This window comes from Chanodichthys erythropterus, chromosome 16, assembly GCF_024489055.1.
Source record: "Chanodichthys erythropterus isolate Z2021 chromosome 16, ASM2448905v1, whole genome shotgun sequence".
NCBI lineage: Eukaryota > Metazoa > Chordata > Actinopteri > Cypriniformes > Xenocyprididae > Chanodichthys > Chanodichthys erythropterus.
The window spans coordinates 36,709,175-36,727,604 of NC_090236.1; the positions used below are offsets into that span (position 1 = coordinate 36,709,175).

The 18,430-nt window shown below is 36.3% G+C and overlaps 2 protein-coding genes across 7 annotated transcripts in view; one reads left to right on the forward strand and one right to left on the reverse strand.

Annotated features, from left to right (window-relative positions):
* The window catches only part of myo9b (myosin IXb), a 43,787-nt gene extending 38,541 nt beyond the window's left edge, over positions 1 to 5,246 (reverse strand). For all 6 annotated transcript variants that reach the window (XR_010892042.1, XM_067364190.1, XM_067364187.1 and 3 more), the window contains exons 1-2: positions 4,981 to 5,246; positions 2,243 to 3,133 (exon numbers count right to left, since the gene is read on the reverse strand). Coding sequence is in view for 5 of the 6 variants with exons in the window: in XM_067364190.1 (XP_067220291.1) it covers positions 2,243 to 3,073 (831 nt within the window). In the remaining variant the exon portion in view is untranslated. The remainder of the gene's footprint in view (positions 1 to 2,242; positions 3,134 to 4,980) is intronic.
* Positions 5,247 to 11,241: 5,995 nt separating this feature from the next.
* Positions 11,242 to 18,132, forward strand: myadmb (myeloid associated differentiation marker b). Its single transcript, XM_067362755.1, has 2 exons — positions 11,242 to 11,383; positions 15,396 to 18,132. Exon 2 carries the CDS (start codon positions 15,491 to 15,493, stop codon positions 16,370 to 16,372), a length of 882 nt encoding a protein of 293 aa, XP_067218856.1. The 5' UTR covers positions 11,242 to 11,383; positions 15,396 to 15,490; the 3' UTR covers positions 16,373 to 18,132.
* The last annotated feature ends 298 nt before the right edge of the window (positions 18,133 to 18,430 follow it).

The following is an 18,430-nucleotide window of genomic DNA, read 5'->3' on the forward strand; positions in this document are numbered from 1 at the left end:
CCTCTTAGCCATTCACTTTCTTTGTAAGCAGTACTGCAGAACTGAGAGGGGCTGGGACGTGCTGATAAAAGAAAGCTTTTAAGAAAAACAGAACTTGTTCAACCGGTTTAGGATCAGATTGGGAATCCCAGTTGGTTCGTGCATGACAAACGGTGACTGACAGCTCAGTTTAATAGGGCGGGACTTCGGGCCACAGTAAAGAAAACCCATGAATTATGAGCCATTTCCTCAATAGAACTACATTTGCACATTAGTAGCACTTTATACTAAATTCTGAACGGGAAATGTAGGAAGTGGACTGTTCAGAGATATATACCATACTTGTAATGAATACATTGTATAAGCAGTGGAAAAACTCAAACTCCTAAGAGTGTTGTGAATTCCCTTCATTGTTTATGTATTAACAATGGTAACACCTAAAAATATCAGAGTGTGTTGAAACCCTTAAACTGTGACTCAAAGTGTGTTTCATGATCTATAGTGTCTATTTAAAGTGTTCAAGGAGACAGAGGTCTGTTCGTTGTCCCCTTTTCCCTGGGAAATGCAGAGGAAGCGTTGTGAAAGTGCCCTGGTGTGTGGTGTGGCCGAATGGTTTCTAGATCCTTATTATGTGACCATGCTTAAGGGAGGAAAGGGGGAACCATCCTCACACAATTTGTTGCATTTGATTTACGGACAGTGTCAAACTCTTCAGAGTTTCACTATTAACAGTCCTCAACATTAACAGCTTAAAGCATGCAAAATACATTTAGAGGGCAAGCCACTTCCTGCAGAGAGGTCATCATTTCCGCCCGAAAGAGACTCCTTATCATTATATCAAGATATAGAGAAGAGACAAGCTACCCAATATTAAATCATGAGACTACAGTTACAAACGTGATACAGAGCGTACAGGAAAAAACTTAAAGTAGTGGATCGATTGCCCTGTTTGTTTGGGTGTTTCTTCAACTTCAGGCACTTTTATGTCCTTTTTATTAAAGGTATCCTTGATTATGATTTCAGTTTTTTAACTTTAGTTAATGTTGCTGTTTGAGCATAAATAACATCTGCAAAGTTACGACGCTCAAAGTTCAATGCTAGTCGATGAGTTGAATCAACAGCAACTACAGAAATGTATCCACTAACCATTCAGAAACATCTAAAAGTTGTAACTTCTTCCTGAGTCTCTCCATCAGTGTCGACTCCGGTTTGAACAATGTAAGGCTGAACACCGTTACTGACAATCCTCATTTTGGCTGCGTGAGATTCTCCAGCTTTGTTGTTGTTGAGCAACTGAAAAGGGGGCGGGAGCAGCAGCTCATTTGCATTTAAAGGGACACACACAAAAATGGTGCGTTTTTTCTCACACCCAAATAGGCGCAAATTTGACAAGCTAATAAATAATCTGTGAGGGTATTTTGAGCTGAAACTTCACAGACACATCGTGGGGATTCCAAAGACTTATATTACATCTTGTGAAAAGGGGCATAATAGGTCCACTTTTTATTTTATTTTTGTTATATGAAGATCACCTTAAAACTGACAACCTGATATAAGTAAGTTTAATTACTAAAATGACTAAAATATAAAGCCGAAATAGAAAAGAATTAAGCTAGATAGAATTATTTTAAAATCCCCCAAAAATAATAAAATGACAAAAGCACATAACAGAATTACTTAAACTAAAATTAAAACTGAAAATGTTAAAATAAAAGCTAAATATGAATTATACTAATATAAAAGTATATACATAATACTAAAATAAAACTGACTTGGATACTGAACATGTTATATAATATTGTGAATAAAGGATATAAAAATTCTAGCTATGAAATAAGCATTAGCAAAACATAGTCTGAGTTCAAGATGATATTTTCACGGTCTTGGTCTTGTTACGGACTCAAGATTCGGTCTTGATCCTGACTTTTGGTCTTGGTCTTGACTGATCTCAACATGTCCATTATTTCCACTACAGAAACACTATTAAACCCAATACATCATTTGAAATGTGGTGGAAATGACTAAAAGTCTCTTGAAGTGCAAAAAAGCCCCTAGTTGAAGAAACACTGTTTATTGCTGAACCCTGAACAAGGCTGCCATTCATCCAATGCACATAATCCTCGTGAAACAGCAATTACATCAGGGGCTCAACATAACTTCCCACTTTACACCTTTCTTGATTTCCTATTACAACTAGATTGCTACCAGACTTCAAAGTAGAAAATAAATAGGTGATAAACCTCAAACCCACAGCAAGACTTACCTCAAGCACAGGGCCTGCCCCCAAAATCGTTCGTTCCACTCCACTAGTATAGCCCTTCTGGCTGAGGGCAGTCAGGCAGTGAATAAGGAAGTTGGTGCTTTGGGTTTTACCAGAACCACTCTCTCCAGAGATGACGATGCACTGGTTAACACGTTTGTTCAGCATTGTGTGGAAGGCTGCATCCGCAACGGCAAAGATGTGAGGTTCTAGCTTGCCCAGCGTGTGGTTCTCATACATCTTGACATATCTGGGATTGTAGATGGGGAGAAACTTGAAGGGGTTGACGGCGATAAGGATGTTGCTTGCAAATGTGTAAATCTTCTGCTTGTGGAAGCGATGGCGTAGGGTTCCCAAGATGCTCTCCTCCGTCAGCTCGGGGAGGTTACATAAATCGTTGTATTCCTGAGGCTGCTGCGCAACAAAACCCCGAGTCACAAGTCCCTGAGCCACCTTTTCTCGCCGTACAGACTTCATAACGTCATACTGGATGGATCCATCGTTGCATCCCTCTTGAAGGGCGAAAAAGTATCCGTCACTTTGAGGGTGCTTATCTTGGGCCTTTCTAGGCCAGAGCAGGACTCTTTGAACGGGCAGATCGCTCGCTTGAAGGACCCACTCCTCTCCGCCGTACTCTTGGACCTCCACAAGGACGTAAGGCTTGGATGCGTCCAGGTCAAGTGCGGTGAGAGCCATCTTGATGACAGTGGCAACTGTTGCCTCTTTTGGGACCCTGAGGATGCATCCTTGCCCAGGTTTGATGGACAACCTGGGGTAAATTTGCAGAGCGCAGAGCGTTTCATCGCTTGTCGCCAAGCCGTTTGTGACATTCATTCTTTAAAAGCACAGACATGCATCAGCATACCGCACTGCAGAGTACAGCATGATAAAGATCTGGAGATGAAAGAGAAGAATGCAAGTTTGAGCAAGAAACAGCAGTCAGGCCACCAGTGCACTTGTACATACTTGTCTAATGTGAGAAATGAAGCAGTTTTTAAATAAGCATAAACTGTGACACACAAACAATATATATTTTTAATTTCAGCGTTTAAGCACTGCTTTATTTATTCTTTACTGTTTTTCTCTGTCTATTTCGGTTAAAGGATTAGTCCACTTTCAAATAAAATTTTCCTGATAATTCACTCACCCCCATGTCATCCAAGATGTTCATGTCTTTCTTTCTTCAGTCGAAAAGAAATGAAGGTTTTTGATGAAAACATTCCAGGATTATTCTCCTTATAGTGGACTTCAATGGAGCCCAAACGGTTGGAGGTCAAAATTACAGTTTCAGTGCAGCTTCAAAGAGCTTTAAACGATACCAGACGAGGAATAAGGGTCTTATCTAGTGAAACGATCGGCCATTTTCGACTGCTTTATAAACACAAATGATCGCCTTCCAAGTGCTTCCGCTGTCTGTATTCTTCAAAATGCTTACGCTGTATGTCCTACGCCTTCCCTATTCAACGTACAGAAAAAAACAGAACTGGCGCCGCGTTTGTTCCGTAAGTTGAAGCATGTGCAAGGCGATAATTTGCGTTTATAAAGCATATACAGTTGTATTTTTTTAGAAAATGACCGATCGTTTCTCTAGATAAGACTCTTATTTCTCGTCTGGTATCGTTTAAAGCCCTTTGAAGCTGCACTGAAACTGTAATTTTGACCTTCAACCGTTTGGAGTCCATTGAAGTCCACTATAAGGAGAACAATCCTGGAAAGTTTTCATTAAAAACCTTCATTTCTTTTCGACTGACGAAAGAAAGACATGAACATCTTGGATGACATGGGGGTGAGTAAATTATCAGGAAAATTTTATTTAAAAGTGGACTAATCCTTTAATTTATTCTTACTGTTGCATGTGATGTGAACCGTGTTAAAATATTATGTGACAAAAGGTTTCCTATATGTTCATAACAGGTTTTTGCCCACAAGAAAAAAAAAATAGTAAATTGTAGTACACTGCATATATTATAGTATTTACAACACTTTCCCCTGGTTTCACAGATAAGGCTTAAGCTATTCCTAGACTAAAATGCATGTTTGAGCTGTTTTAACTGAGAGAAACTTGCAAGGACAGATCTTGAAATGTGTCAGTGGCATTGTTTTGTCTAGGGTATGTTTATAAAAGCTTCTTAAATAACCTAACTGAAATAAGGCTTTATCCTGGCTTAGCCTAAGCCCTGTCTGTGAAACCGGCCCATAGTTAATAAATGCTACAGCATACTGTACTTTAGCTTTTACAACAGTAAACTGTAGTGTATTCATTGTAGTATAATATACCCTATAGCTGTAAAAAACTTTATTTATTGGGTAATTTATTTATATTAGGCTACTATAGTTGTTAGATTACTAAAGCAACTATAGAATTACCACAACAAATGAATCCAAGTACTTTACTATAGTAAAACTATACTATTTACTAAAGTATTTTTACATGTGGGTGTTATATATATATATATATATATATATATATAAATAGCTATTTTTAATGCGTGTGTGTGTGTGTATTAGAAATTTAGATAAAAATACATAAGTACAAATTCCATCCTAGCATAGCAAATGTATTTCAATATAAACAACAGCGCAATAAAAAGCATCCAATAATCAACAAACACGACACAAACGTCAGGACGCGTTTAACAACATCTACTCACAGTTCAGAAAATCTGACTAGTTGTCTTTCAAAGGATTGGCAATTAAAAAATTAAAGCAGAATATATCAAAATAACACCAAAAAATCTTACCTTTTTCAAAACACCCTTGTTGAGATCCACAGCAGAGTCATTTCCAACAAGGAAAAATCCCTATCGTGCTTTCCAGACAAAAACTTCTAGCGCGTCAACTACTAGTAAAAGCCGTTCACCTGCATTACTAAACCGACATACACGGCACAGGTAAAACAATTAGTCTGTTAACACCATACGTGACTGACACGAAAAATCTTCAACGACAAATAAGGAAGACTAGTATCTCGCCTCCTGAATGTTGACGACACTGGCGACTTGTTACTTCCTGACATCGCAGAGGTTTAATTGCAGCTGATGTGTGTTGTGACACGCCGCCCTCGCCTGCATTCAGACTGACACTGCAGTTGTCACGCGCTGAAACACCTGAGGAAATACAGACTATACCAACATATTCCCGTCATTTCATACTTACATGAAATGAAGTGATCTAATTTTGACCTAATATATGTTTAAAGTACCCCCTAAGAGTCAATAATAATAATTAATAATAAAATTAAGTTAAACGTTCTCTGACGTCGGTTAATGGTCACATGACATGCAGGTAAACAATTTTATATATATATATATATATATATATATATATATATATATATATATATATATATATATATATATATATATATATATATATGTGTATATATATATATATATATATATATATATATATATATATATATATATATATATATATATTTAGAGTGTTTTATTTTGACTGTTTTTATTATTTACATTATTTTATTTTTTATTTTTTAATTAGCTTTTCATTAAAGGGTTAGTTCACCCAAAAAATGAAAATTCTGTCATTAATTACTCACCCTCATGTCGTTCCACACCTGTAAGACCTTCATTCATCTTCAGAACACAAATTAAGATATTTTTGTATGGCTCAGTGAGGCCTGCATTGACATTTTTCTCTCTCTACAGATCCATAAAGGTACTAAAAACATATTTAAATCAGTTCAAGTGATTACAGCGGTTCAATATTAATATTATAAAGCGACGAGAATATTTTTGGTGCGCCAAAAACAAAATAACGACTTATATAGTGATGGCCGATTTCAAAACACTGTTTCAGGAAGCTTCGGACAGTTATGAATCTTTTGTGTCGAATCATGATTCGGATCGCGTGTTAAACTGCCAAACTGCTGAAATCACGTGACTTTGGCGCTCCGAACACTGATTCATAACGCTCCAAAGCTTCATGAAGCAGTGTTTTGAAATCGGCCATCACTAAGTCGTTATTTTGTTTTGTTTTTTGGCGCACCAAAAATATTCTCGTCGCTTTATGATATATATTGAACCACTGTAGACACATGAACTGATTTAAATATAAGAGAGGAAATGTCATTGCTTGCTATGGAGGCCTCACTGAGCCATCAGATTTCATCAAAAATATCTTAATTTGAGTTCTGAAGATGAACGAAGGTCTCACGGGTGTGGAACGGCATGAGAGTGAGTAATAAATGACATTATTTTCATTTTTGGGTGAACTAAACCTTTAAACTGGGGAACCCTGAAGTGAGGTCATGGATTAGTGTGTGACTTCACCATGCATTTTTGGTTCTCACCAGTAGGTGGTAGCATACAACATCAATCACTTCCCTTTAGCAAGGTCTGTAAGGGTCACTAACTAGTGAGATGTTTCAAAATAAAAAGCTATATTTCCCTTTTTCTCAATAGCAAAGTATAGCAACTTTAATAAAAAAATAAATAAAAATAACAAACATTATTAACATCTATAATGCAACAGAGTAAGAAAATTGTAGATGTGTAACAAATTATTTCATTTAAAATAGGCTAGTGTCATCTTTTGTCTGTTGTTCCGTTTGATAATTTCAAATCTTTCAGTCTGATTAAAGACTGTAATCCTGAACATTTTAAAAAACACTATATATATTTAATTTAGGGCTGTCAATCGATTAAAAATTTTAATCTAATTAATTACATACTCTGTGATTAATTAATCTAAATTAATCGCATACATCATTTTTGCTGTGAAAGTATTAAATATTTCAATTCGTCTTCGTTGGTGACAGACATGGTCATCCACACAAACAGTAAAAAGTGCCCTACCCACGTGATCTGCAAGCCCGATACTGACAATAAAGTACCCGTCACTCTCACTGTAATTCTTTCTTGCCCTCTTTGCAAAAAAAAGTAGTGATTTTATAGCTTTGTAAGAGAAGATGCTTTTTTGCTAAACCTGAAAAGTATTAAAAAGTAGCATTTAGAAGTTATATTAACTTATAATATAATTTTCTACCATATACAATTGATTACACCAGCTAACAACAACTCGCTTTGTTCTGGTTTCACCTCACTCCAGTCTAAACTAACTGATTTTATAGGTAGGCCTAATTTACTACACATTTGTTATTTAAATAACCTGAAAATATTGTGGATTATTAAGGCTAATTTTACTAACCAATCTTGCTAAATGGGGTAAGCACACTTATGTTCTCATTTCAGAGTTGTTCGAGTAAATGATTCATTATAGACCGTGTGGACAGATCAGTTGTTGTCATGATTCATTAAAATGAATCTGTTCAAATGAGTCATTAGGTCGCGAATTGGACATTAGCGGACGTTGATGCGTTGCGTGCGAATCGCGACTGTTATTCGGACATCGCAAAAGATTTGTCAACACAGAAAACACTTCACCACTGGATAGGATTGTCTTTTTGTTTACTGAAAGTGTGGTTTATGTCAGCTGCACGTGCAGGGCGCCTGTCAGAGAAGATGAGGTGACGTTCTTTTGATCACTATTCACACCCAGCGGTTATTCAGGAAAAACATTCTCCGAATGCGCCTCGTGAAACATGGATTCTGTCTTACAAACTTTTAGCATTGTGTCAGTTGATTTAGATTATTATGTGTGAGGTAGAGAGCGTGTGAAGACGATGCTTGAAGATAAAGAGAGCTCGCGTGCTCGAGGGAGGAGCTCTTTCTGTCCGTCAGCACAGCATTCGTCTCCCTCCTTCATTTTACAGTCGGCTAGAACGGCTCCAGGTTCAAAGGTCAATACGGAATGGATTAATCTTCGTTATTTTTTTTAACGCGTTATTTTTTCTCAGATTAATTAATCGAAATTAACACGTTATTTTACAGTCCTAATTTAATTATATATACAATTTTCATTAAAAACAGTATGTGTTTTTAATATGTTTCTTCATAAAGCTTTGAAAATAAATAAATAAATGATACTAGTTTGCATGAGTTTACCATTATTACCAGTTGTCATGGAAGACTTGTCAACTCACTGTTCACAACATTACGTTACATCAAACAGGAGTCTCAAATCGAAAGAGAAGTGCACATTTTATTTTTATCTTCTTACGTACACACTCTTCCTTTCTCGTATATTTTCCTCTGTCTATATTTTCTCTCTGAACATGGTAGCAGCTTGTGAGGAAGGGAGTGGTTAGAAGAGAGAGGGGAATCACTGTTTCCGTTTTTTTGCAGCAGCTCTCATCAAGCGGACATGTGCTCCGAATCACACATCACTCTAACCACATTACTGCATAAACAAACATCTGGTTTCCATAGTGACATGCTCTGCATCCTAGCAACAGAAATAAATACCGAGATGTCTATTATTGCATGATAACTTCTAGTGTGCACTTTTTTTTTACCACATTTGGATTTTTAGGTTATTGATGCAATTGATGGTTTGGAATGCGAGTTAAAGTTACAACACAACATAACATGTTGTTGAAACGGATATACACCACCTCTTTTCGCAATATATCCTACTGGGACATTTATTTAGTTTAGTAGTAAAGTATTTGTAAGTGCAAATGTGATATTTATCATCAGTGTGCATGGATAAGCCAACTAAATTACTTTTATCTTGACAAATCTTTCTTTAACATGGGTGACAAATGGCAAGCATTAAAGAACTATATAAAATGCATTAGTTTTAATATAGATTAGTTCAATAACTTGCACTTAAAAGGATAATATACCCAAAAAATTGTGCCATCATTTAATCACCCTCAAGTTGTTCCAAACCTGTATGAGTTTCTTTCTTCTGCTGAACACAAAAGAAGATATTTTGAAGAATGTTGGTAAGCAAACAGCTGTTGGTCCCCATTGACTTCCATAGTATTTTTTTTCTATAGCCTCTATGGAAGTCAATGGGGACCAACAGCTGTTTGCTTACCAACATTCGTCAAAACATCTTCCTTTAAGAAAGAACTTCATGCAGGTCTAAAACAACATGAGGGTGAGTAAAAAATGGCAGAATTTTCATTTTTGGGTGAACTGTCCCTTTAAGTGAGATTGTAATACTTCCAGCTTCTATGGAACCACCCAAAAATATTTAAGAAAGATTTGCTAACATTTCTGTGAAAGTCTCCTCACCAGAATCCACTTAAGATACTTGTAGTGCTTGATGATGTAGAATAGCAATAGTTACACAACCAAGAGGCCGGATATGGGCCATTTAGAGTTTATTCAATGGCCTTTTACCAGAATGTCAGTTTGCACTGTAGTTAGACCTTTTTATGGGAGATAAAAGATGTTTTACTGACCAAACTCTCAGGTTTGCTTATATACACACACTATATCACAATTTATTTTTATTTTTGTTAGGGTAGATTTGTGTCTCACAAGATATACTCAAGTCATGGTGGCAGCATATCCTGATAGGAATTTCCTGAGTGACAGCATTCATTTTCAGCACATATCCTCTTGACTATACAGAAAAAAGAGAAAAAAATAGGGAAAATACAATTTTTTGAAAAATGGACACCAGAAAATAAAACATGAATAGACATGAAAAGGCAAAAACAATGGGACTTTTTTTTTTTTTTAATTCGCCAATAAATTTGTAGGTTTCAGATACCAAACTTTGAATAAAGATGATTCTCAGCAATGTACTGAAAGATATAACAGAATGATTTGATATACCATTTTGCTTTATGCAGTATGTGAAAATGGCCATAAATGTGTTTTCCAATTATATACAATGTATATAAGTTGCATATTCATGTGTTTTGGGGCAATATGTAATGTAAAAAGAAGTGAACTGGAGTAATAATTGGCAAGATTCTCATAATAATATCTAATATTTCATAGCGATATTGATATAGAATTTATTTCCCTATATCTCCCAAAATGCGTAATACACATGCTTTAAGTCCTCCTCTACAGTGGACATATATTAAATCAATGTCTTGTTTCGTAACAGAATGTCATATTTTAATTTGAAACCCCATAACATTTTCCTTAGATGTGAATATATGACAAAAAAAATAATAATAAAATAAAATTAGTCATATTTAAATGAAAATCACAAAATATTCTCATATGAGGGTGTTAAATTTGTTCACTAAATTAATGTCAGCCATTTTAAAGACCAAGGAGAGGGAGTGGTCATGAAACCTCTGAACATTTGGTATCTTTGAAAAGCTCTGAACATGCTCTTTACAGGACATCCAGACTTAAAGGATTAGTCCACTTTTAAATAAACTTTTCCTGATAAATTACTGCATAAGCGTTTTGAAGAATACGGAAAGCGGAAGCATGTGCAAGTCGATCATTTGTGTTTATAAAGCATATACAGTTGTATTTTTTTTTCAAAAATGACCGATGGTTTCGCTAGATAAGACCTTTATTCCTCGTCTGGTATTGTTTAAAGCTCTTTGAAGCTGCAATGAAACTGTAATTTTGAAATTCAACCTGTTGGTAGCCGTTGAAATCCACTATATGGAGAAAAATCCTGGAAAGTTTTAATCAAAAACCTTAATTTCTTTTCGACTGAAGAAAGAAAGACATGAACATTTTTGATGACATGGGGGTGAGTCAATTATCAGGAAAAGTTTATTTAAAAGTGGACTAATCCTTTAAAACTGTGACATGTAAGGTCTAATAACATAATATCCTCTATACTATAGAGAGGACAAAACAACATAGCTGGGTGTCAGGAGGATATTAGAGGTCTTCAGCTCCTGGAAGTACATTTTTATGTTTGTTTAAACTATTGGAAGGTCATCCTAAACAGACAGGTCAGATTTCTTGTTATCCTCCAGGCTTCTGGGATATAGGATAGTGGTGAAGTTTAGTTCCGTTTAGCCAATAAAACAAGAATTCAGCTGAGTTACTGCATGAATGAGAGAGTAAATCGTCTGCTCATGCGCAGAATTGAATTTCTTGTGAGGAGCATTTGCAGTTTATTTGAAGGTTGAAGAAAGAGAGAGAGAGAGAGAGAGAGAGAGAGAGAGAGAGAGAGAGAGAGAGAGAGAGATACCTAATTTGGCATGTAATGGGCGGATTGGCGGTGGGTGGAGGGGATCCCTCATAAACTGGGGTTAAAAGTGTCCTCACTTATTGAAAAGTCAGATCCAAGACCGCGCCTCCTTGTTTCAGCACTGCGAGAGACCGATAACGGGACAAGCCGGTAAGAAACAGGCGGACGAGAGTTTAATGTTCAGACATTTCCAGCAGTTATGTTTATTACTGACAAAGATTCTTTATAGCTTATAAGAGTGTTTTACTTGCGTTTTGGATTATGATGATGGCGATAAAATGCTTTTAAAGAGAAATGATTACAGTATTTTGGCGTCGTGTGCGATCAATAAAATTAAATAAAATGTAAATATAGCCTATTATTTCCTGTCACATGTTGCGCTCGCACGTGAAAATCTTGCATCTAAAATGATGACGGAGACAGAAATGTACTTTTCTGAGTTTACTTAAACATTTTTGACTTTTAAAGTTTTAATTTTGAAGTAAAATTCATCAATCTTGTATTATAGGTGCGTCACGTGGAGAGGCACGCCCACGTTAGGATGATGATCTCATATCTAGCTAAATATATTTTTCATGTTTTGTCAACTTTTAGCCATTTTATTCATTTGATCCGTTCATTTGATGATACTTAAAACGAATTTATTTTGTTTTCCATTTAAGCTTAGTCTTTTTTGGCTTCATTTTAAATAAGACCAAATGGGTTTATGATACAAAACGTGCATTTTTCCACTGTTAAACCTGTTGGCAGTCAACATACAGCAGGCACTTTATTCTTTCTGCGCATACGGCAGTAGAGCTTGTTTCTTTCCTGTAGCTACAGAAAATAACAGCACTGTAACCAGATTAAGGGAGAAAATTGAGTTACTTATGGCATGCCTCAGCCTGACCTCGTCTAGGTCTCCATGTCATGCCATGTCCTGTTTTCTCATACTTTCCTTGGATCTATTTACAGATTTATTATTCCTTGACACAGGCAATTTCTGTTACTCAAGGAGAACTTGAGTCTCATCATCGTGTTAAATGACAAAAATAAAACGAAGGAGATTCCTTTCACTATTCAGTTTCTGTAGGGACCAATTCTGAAAGGCAATGAAAGAAATATAAAAAGAGGGAAAAGTTTTGAAGGGGGGCGTGTGGTAGTACTGCAAGTAAGGAAAGGGAATTCAGTGGAAAACTATTCACATCCCTCTTATTTTGTAGTGTGATGGGATGCAGAACATCTGGAATAGATCTGCAAGTTGGAAAATTTGACACTAGGCAGGGAAAGAGCACAAGAGAAGTGGGAAAAATGAGGGAGTAAGGGATAAATGACTCACAGCTAAGCTATTCCCGCCTGTGTTTAAAATATGAGTCGTCATGAGGTGAAAGGACATGCTTTTTTTCCTCTTCTTCTTCTTTTTTGTCTGTCCATGTCTGCATGGCTTTTTACCATGTCTTTTGTCCCGTTTTTCCTAACTATGTTCTCCTCCATCCACTTAACCCGAAAATGTAAACATGCCTGCCTCTTTTCTTTACTTGAACTTCTCTGACAAGATGGAGGTATTCCTGGCTGTTACAGAACTGTGTGGGACGGGGTCTCAATGCTCCGATTGTTAGCATATCTGGCTCCTCCCACAGACGTTGATGACAGATGGATTGTAGGGTTGAGTAAAGGTCTCGCTTGTGCCGAGTTTGTCTAAATAGCTCGAATACATTAGAGATCATTTCACTGACTCCCAGTCTGGAATCCGAAAGACACTCAGAGACGTTTTGTTGTAGAGCACCAATTTATTCAGTATGTGACCATTTAGTTTGCATGAATATATGGCTTATTATTCTACTACCCATGTGACCAAAATGAAATTACTGTAATCACTGATTAACTTCTGCTTATACTCAGTAAACAACCTCACTCAAACTTGATATCCAAACATTCAAGTCATGATTTACTCAAGCTCTTCTTGCAATCCTGTATGAGGGAGGAACACATGATTTTTATAATCTGAACAGATTCTTGGCATCATATACAAAAATCACGTAGAAATATGTGCCTGGTTTCTATTGCTAGGAGTATGAGACGCATTACAAATGAAAAAAAATATGTTTTCAAAACATGTTTGATATTTTGAGCAGACATTTCTGCTAAATGCATAAATATTCAATATGTTTGATATCCTCCGACTGGATAGAATCAAAGTCCGAAGCTAAAAAAGTTTGTGCCCATCATACACAACACAGTTTTCTGCTAAATCTATCAACTATGAGTGCCTGCAATGGCTCTGGTTTTTCACAACTAGTCTAGAAGAACTAGAACTAGAAAGAAAGTCATACAGGTTTGCAACGACATGGGTTGAACTATCCCTTTAATATGTGAGAAATCTATTAATTATAGATGTTTTGTTCATATTTTTGTGTGTAAATATATATTTTTTTCTTACTACTGACCAGGGCTTGACATTAACATTCAATACCATGGATGAAAACTGCCATATAGGTATTTTTAACATTATCTCATAATTTGGCAGCAGGTATATTAGGCTGCTGTCACTTTAAGACCTGACGCACCGATCCATTATATTGTTACACATACTGATTGTGTTTACATGAATACTTACCAAGACCAGCATTTTGACATTATTTTTTGTGTATTTGACAGTTTAAGTGCAATAAGCAGTGGAAAAATAACTCAATTAACCCTTTGCCGGGAGTTTGATTGACAGGCGATCTAACCAATCATAACACAGAATCCGCTGCTTTGTGTGACAAAGCAGTCATGGGAGTTAGTAGATTAACATCGGTGGACTTAAACTTGAAAATGGTGTGTACTGATGTCTTTCCGTGGTTAAAACAACATACCTTCTGATGTTCATTCATGTTTATTTGATGCTATAAATTAACTAGTAGGAAGAGATGATCGGTTCACGAGCTGCTTGAGCTGAGGGGCTACAGCGATCTGTCACGACACATTAAAGAGCCACAAAATGATATTTATTGTTCAAATTTCTTTAAAAATGACAACATTTCGAGACTTTGTTTAATATCAAAAGTAAGCTGCTCTGTCTTGTCTGTCGACATGTTATCAGTGTCCTCTTTGCTCCGCGATGTATTGAAAGATCGGCATGGCTTCTCGGATGTAGCAACAGTAACTAAAGGGGGCGGGTCTTTGCGAACGGTCAATTTAGTAGTGAGAGGCGGCTTTACGTGCATGCACTTTGGGTGTGAGCATAAAATCTGCGGGAATGAGTAAAATTATGCGCAATACCAACAATAGAGGCGGGTTTATGTCTCAACTCGCTGACAAAGAGATGAGAGAGAAAGCGCATCTGGTGGTATGTTTCTATTCTGCGCGAAATGAGTATCGGAAGCGTTATATCGGTACACTCTAAAAAATGCTGGGTTAAAAACAACCCAAGTTGGGTTGAAAATGGACAAACCCAGCAATTGGGTTGTTTTAACCCAGCGGTAGGGTTAAATGTTTGCCCAACCGGCTGGGTAGTTTTATTTAACTCAACTATTGTTTAAAAATTACTGTATTGCTTAATTAAAATTAACCCAAAGTATGTTGGAAATGAACATTTATTAATGTTCAATGAATAATTATTAAACAATAAACATTTATTAAATTGCTTATTAATACAATTATATTAATAAACTATTAAATTTATATTAATAAAATATTAAAGCTTATTAATAAACATTCACCTTTTGTCTATTATTGTTGTCTCTAATTGCATCTGGTTTTTAATTTCCCAACTATTTTGGGTTCATTTTAAGCTAGCCATATAGCAATTTTTAAATAATAGTTGGTTTAAATAAAACTACCCAGCAGGTTGGGCAAACACTTAACCCGACCGCTGGGTTAAAACAACCCAATTGCTGGGTTTGTCCATTTTCAACCCAACTTGGGTTGTTTTTAACCCAGCATTTTTTAGAGTGTATTGATGTGTATCAGAAAAACAATATTTTTGACAACACTACATTTCACTTAGTTTATTATTTTAGATGCCTTTTTAAAAGACTACAATTGAAATTGTATATATTATATATAACATTCAGCCCTCCGAAGCGGCTAGAAGCTGCGTTACACACCACTGCTGAAATCCACCCTCATTTGGCAGGTTGGTGGGTGTTGATGTGAATCCCTGCCACTGACTGATTACTTTTTCTTCATTTTCTCCTAGACAACCAAGAAGAGACGGAATAAAAGTGGACATCCATTCCTGTTACTCACAGTTGACATTAATTGGCCTGTAAATCTTCTTTTTGTCAGCCCATCATGGCGGTGGTGTTGCGTTCCTCGCCTCTCCTGTGGGCCCGTGTGGCTGCCATGGTTTTCGCCTGTGTAGCATTCAGCGTAGCTCTATACGGAGCGAATCTAACCCACGGCACGGGTGATTGGTGCGTGTTCTGCTGGAGTTTCAGTTTTGTCGGAACTCTTCTGATAATCTTAGTGGAGATGTTTGGCCTGCAGACCCGCGCCCCTGTTTCATGGAAGAACTTTCCCATCACATTCGCCTGCTACGCCTCCCTCCTCTGCCTATCCGCTTCCATTATATTTCCCCTTTACTTCATGAAGGGCTATGCAGGTCGCACCGAGATATTCAACTGCCGCATCACGTCTACCGTATTCTCTTGCCTCGCCACCATCGCGTACTTAAGCGAGGTGAGTCTCAGCAAGGCTCGTCCGGGAGAGGTGGCCGGCTACATGGCCACAGCACCAGGGCTGCTAAAAGTGTGCGAGACCTTCGTCGCCTGCATCATATTCGTCTTCATCAGCGAGCCGGTATCGTACAACCAGAATGCGGCGACCCAGTGGTGCCTGTCTGTGTACTGCATCTGCTTCATCTTGTCGGCAGCCATCATCGTGATGTGTGTGGGAGAGTGCACAGGTTGCCTGCCCTTCTCCTTCGCCCGCTTCCTGTCTTCATACGCCCTCCTGGCTGTGGTCATGTATCTGTCCGCCACCATCATCTGGCCCATATATAAGTTTAACGAGAAGCACGGAGGCCATAGCCACAGACCCAACTCCTGTGGCTCCGGCACCGGCCTGTGCTCGTGGGACAAGCTGCTGGCCATCTCGGTGCTCAGCGCTCTCAACTTCATTCTCTATCTGGCTGATCTCATCTACTCAGCCAGGCTGGTTTTTGTTAATGTTTAAGGGCAATGTTTAGCAAGAATTAATAGAAGACTGTAAAGAGTTAAAAGGCAGAAAGAGGGAAGTGGGTTGGAGAGTAACGATGTTGAAATGAAAGGTCATAAACTATATTCACTGTTAGTTATATATATTTTTTTGTCATGCCTGTTTAGCAATCATGTGTACAGAAGGCAAAAAGTTGGAGTTTTTAAAACTTTTTTTTAAAGTGTAAAAAAAAAAAAAGTGTAAAATGTAACAACTGGACAAATTAATGATTATACATGTGATTGATCAAAAATACAGAAAAAACAGTAAAATTGTGAAATATCATTACACTTTAAAATACATTTTCCATTTTTTATATATATATATATATATATATATATATATATATATATGCACATTTGATGTAAAAATTTAAAAAATTTGGATGAGACTCATATTTTGTAAAAATTTGTGTAATAGATGCTTGACAAAAATATTTTATATATATAAAATGGAAAATGTATTTTAAAAAGTAATACTACTTTAAATGTAATCATTTGTAAATATTTTTGTTCAATTAAATGCAGCATTTTAAATATATAATATATATATTGCTGCATGTAATTGATCAAAAATACAGTAAAAAAAGTAATATTGTGAGATATTATAACACTTTAAAAAACATTTTCCATTATATATATAAATGCACATTTGATGTAATAAAAATTTGCATAATAGATGCTTGACAAAAATATTTTATGTATGTATATAAAATGGATAATGTATTTTAAAAAGTAATACTACTTTAAATGTAATAATATTTTGTAAATATTTATGATCAATTAAATGCAGCATTATATATATATATATATATGCTGCATGTAATTGATCAAAAATACAGTAAAAACAATAAGATATATTATTACACTTAAAAAAACATTTTCCATATATATATGGAAATGTATATATTTTTTGTTATTTACATACAAGTAAATACTAGGTTCACTTGTTACATTTTACTTTTTTTAAATACTATTTTAATTTCTTTGTGCTTTAAGTTGCTTTGCATGAAGGATTTCTTCTTTTATTAACTACTATAGCTTTATGAGCTTGAATGAGAAAATGTCAAATTGCCAATCACCACAAAATTACCCTTGAGCTCATTCAGGTTAATCAGCATCCGTTATAAACTATGTGTTTGCACTTAATGTCTGTTATGTAATACTTGGTATGTTTCAGTACATTACACTGCTCTTTGTTGTATATGTGTCGGGATGAACCGTTAAAATTAATTCCTAAAATGTAACTTCTGTCACATAAGACACATTAACGATGAAGGGAAATATAAATGTATATTTGGACATATCATTAAACTTTGAAGACATCTTGAATATATTGTTATTCTTATATATACATATTGTACCGGTTTCATAGTTATGGGATATTATTGCGATATGGTTTTGCGAAGTATGCATATATGCTTCAAATGTTTTACTTGTCAAATCTCTATAGAAACCATTGCTGTTCTTTTGTACTCCAGCGGACAGTATCAGTTACACAAACACCTCACGAAGAGAGAAAATGAAATGTTTGCTGTGCTGTAAGTCTCTGGGACCTGCATGTGCCTGTCACAGACTGTTACACAGTCCTCAATGCTTGAATGAGAATGTTTTCATTGTGTTATCAAAGAGCAAGAGAGCATGTGTGGCACTCTGTCTCTCTCTCTGTGCTGAGAGGAGAATAGCACACACCGCAGCGTTGTCTGAATGTGTAATCAAGCTCTGAATAAAAACCCTGACGAAGAAACAAGTGTGATCTCTGTGCATCTGCGCTCATTTACTATTGTATACAGTGATTCAGATTTACCTACCATTTACTCATGCTTTGTTTAAAGTTATGCCTGTGTGAAAAGATACAGAACATCTGTTGAATCTCCATCCCTGAACTAATGAATCACATTCTAGAACATTCACACACAGCGCACTCACCCAGAGGAACATTTAATTGCTCAGAGGTTTCTCTTTTACAGCTCAGGAGATCGGATTGTTCAGTTATGTTGAATTTATGAATCACCTTTGTCAGATGTGTTTCTCCTAG

Coding starts and splice junctions, on each gene's coding strand:
- myadmb (XM_067362755.1), top strand. CDS start 15,491: ATGGCGGTGGTGTTGCGTTCCTCGCCTCTCCTGTGGGCCCGTGTGGCT.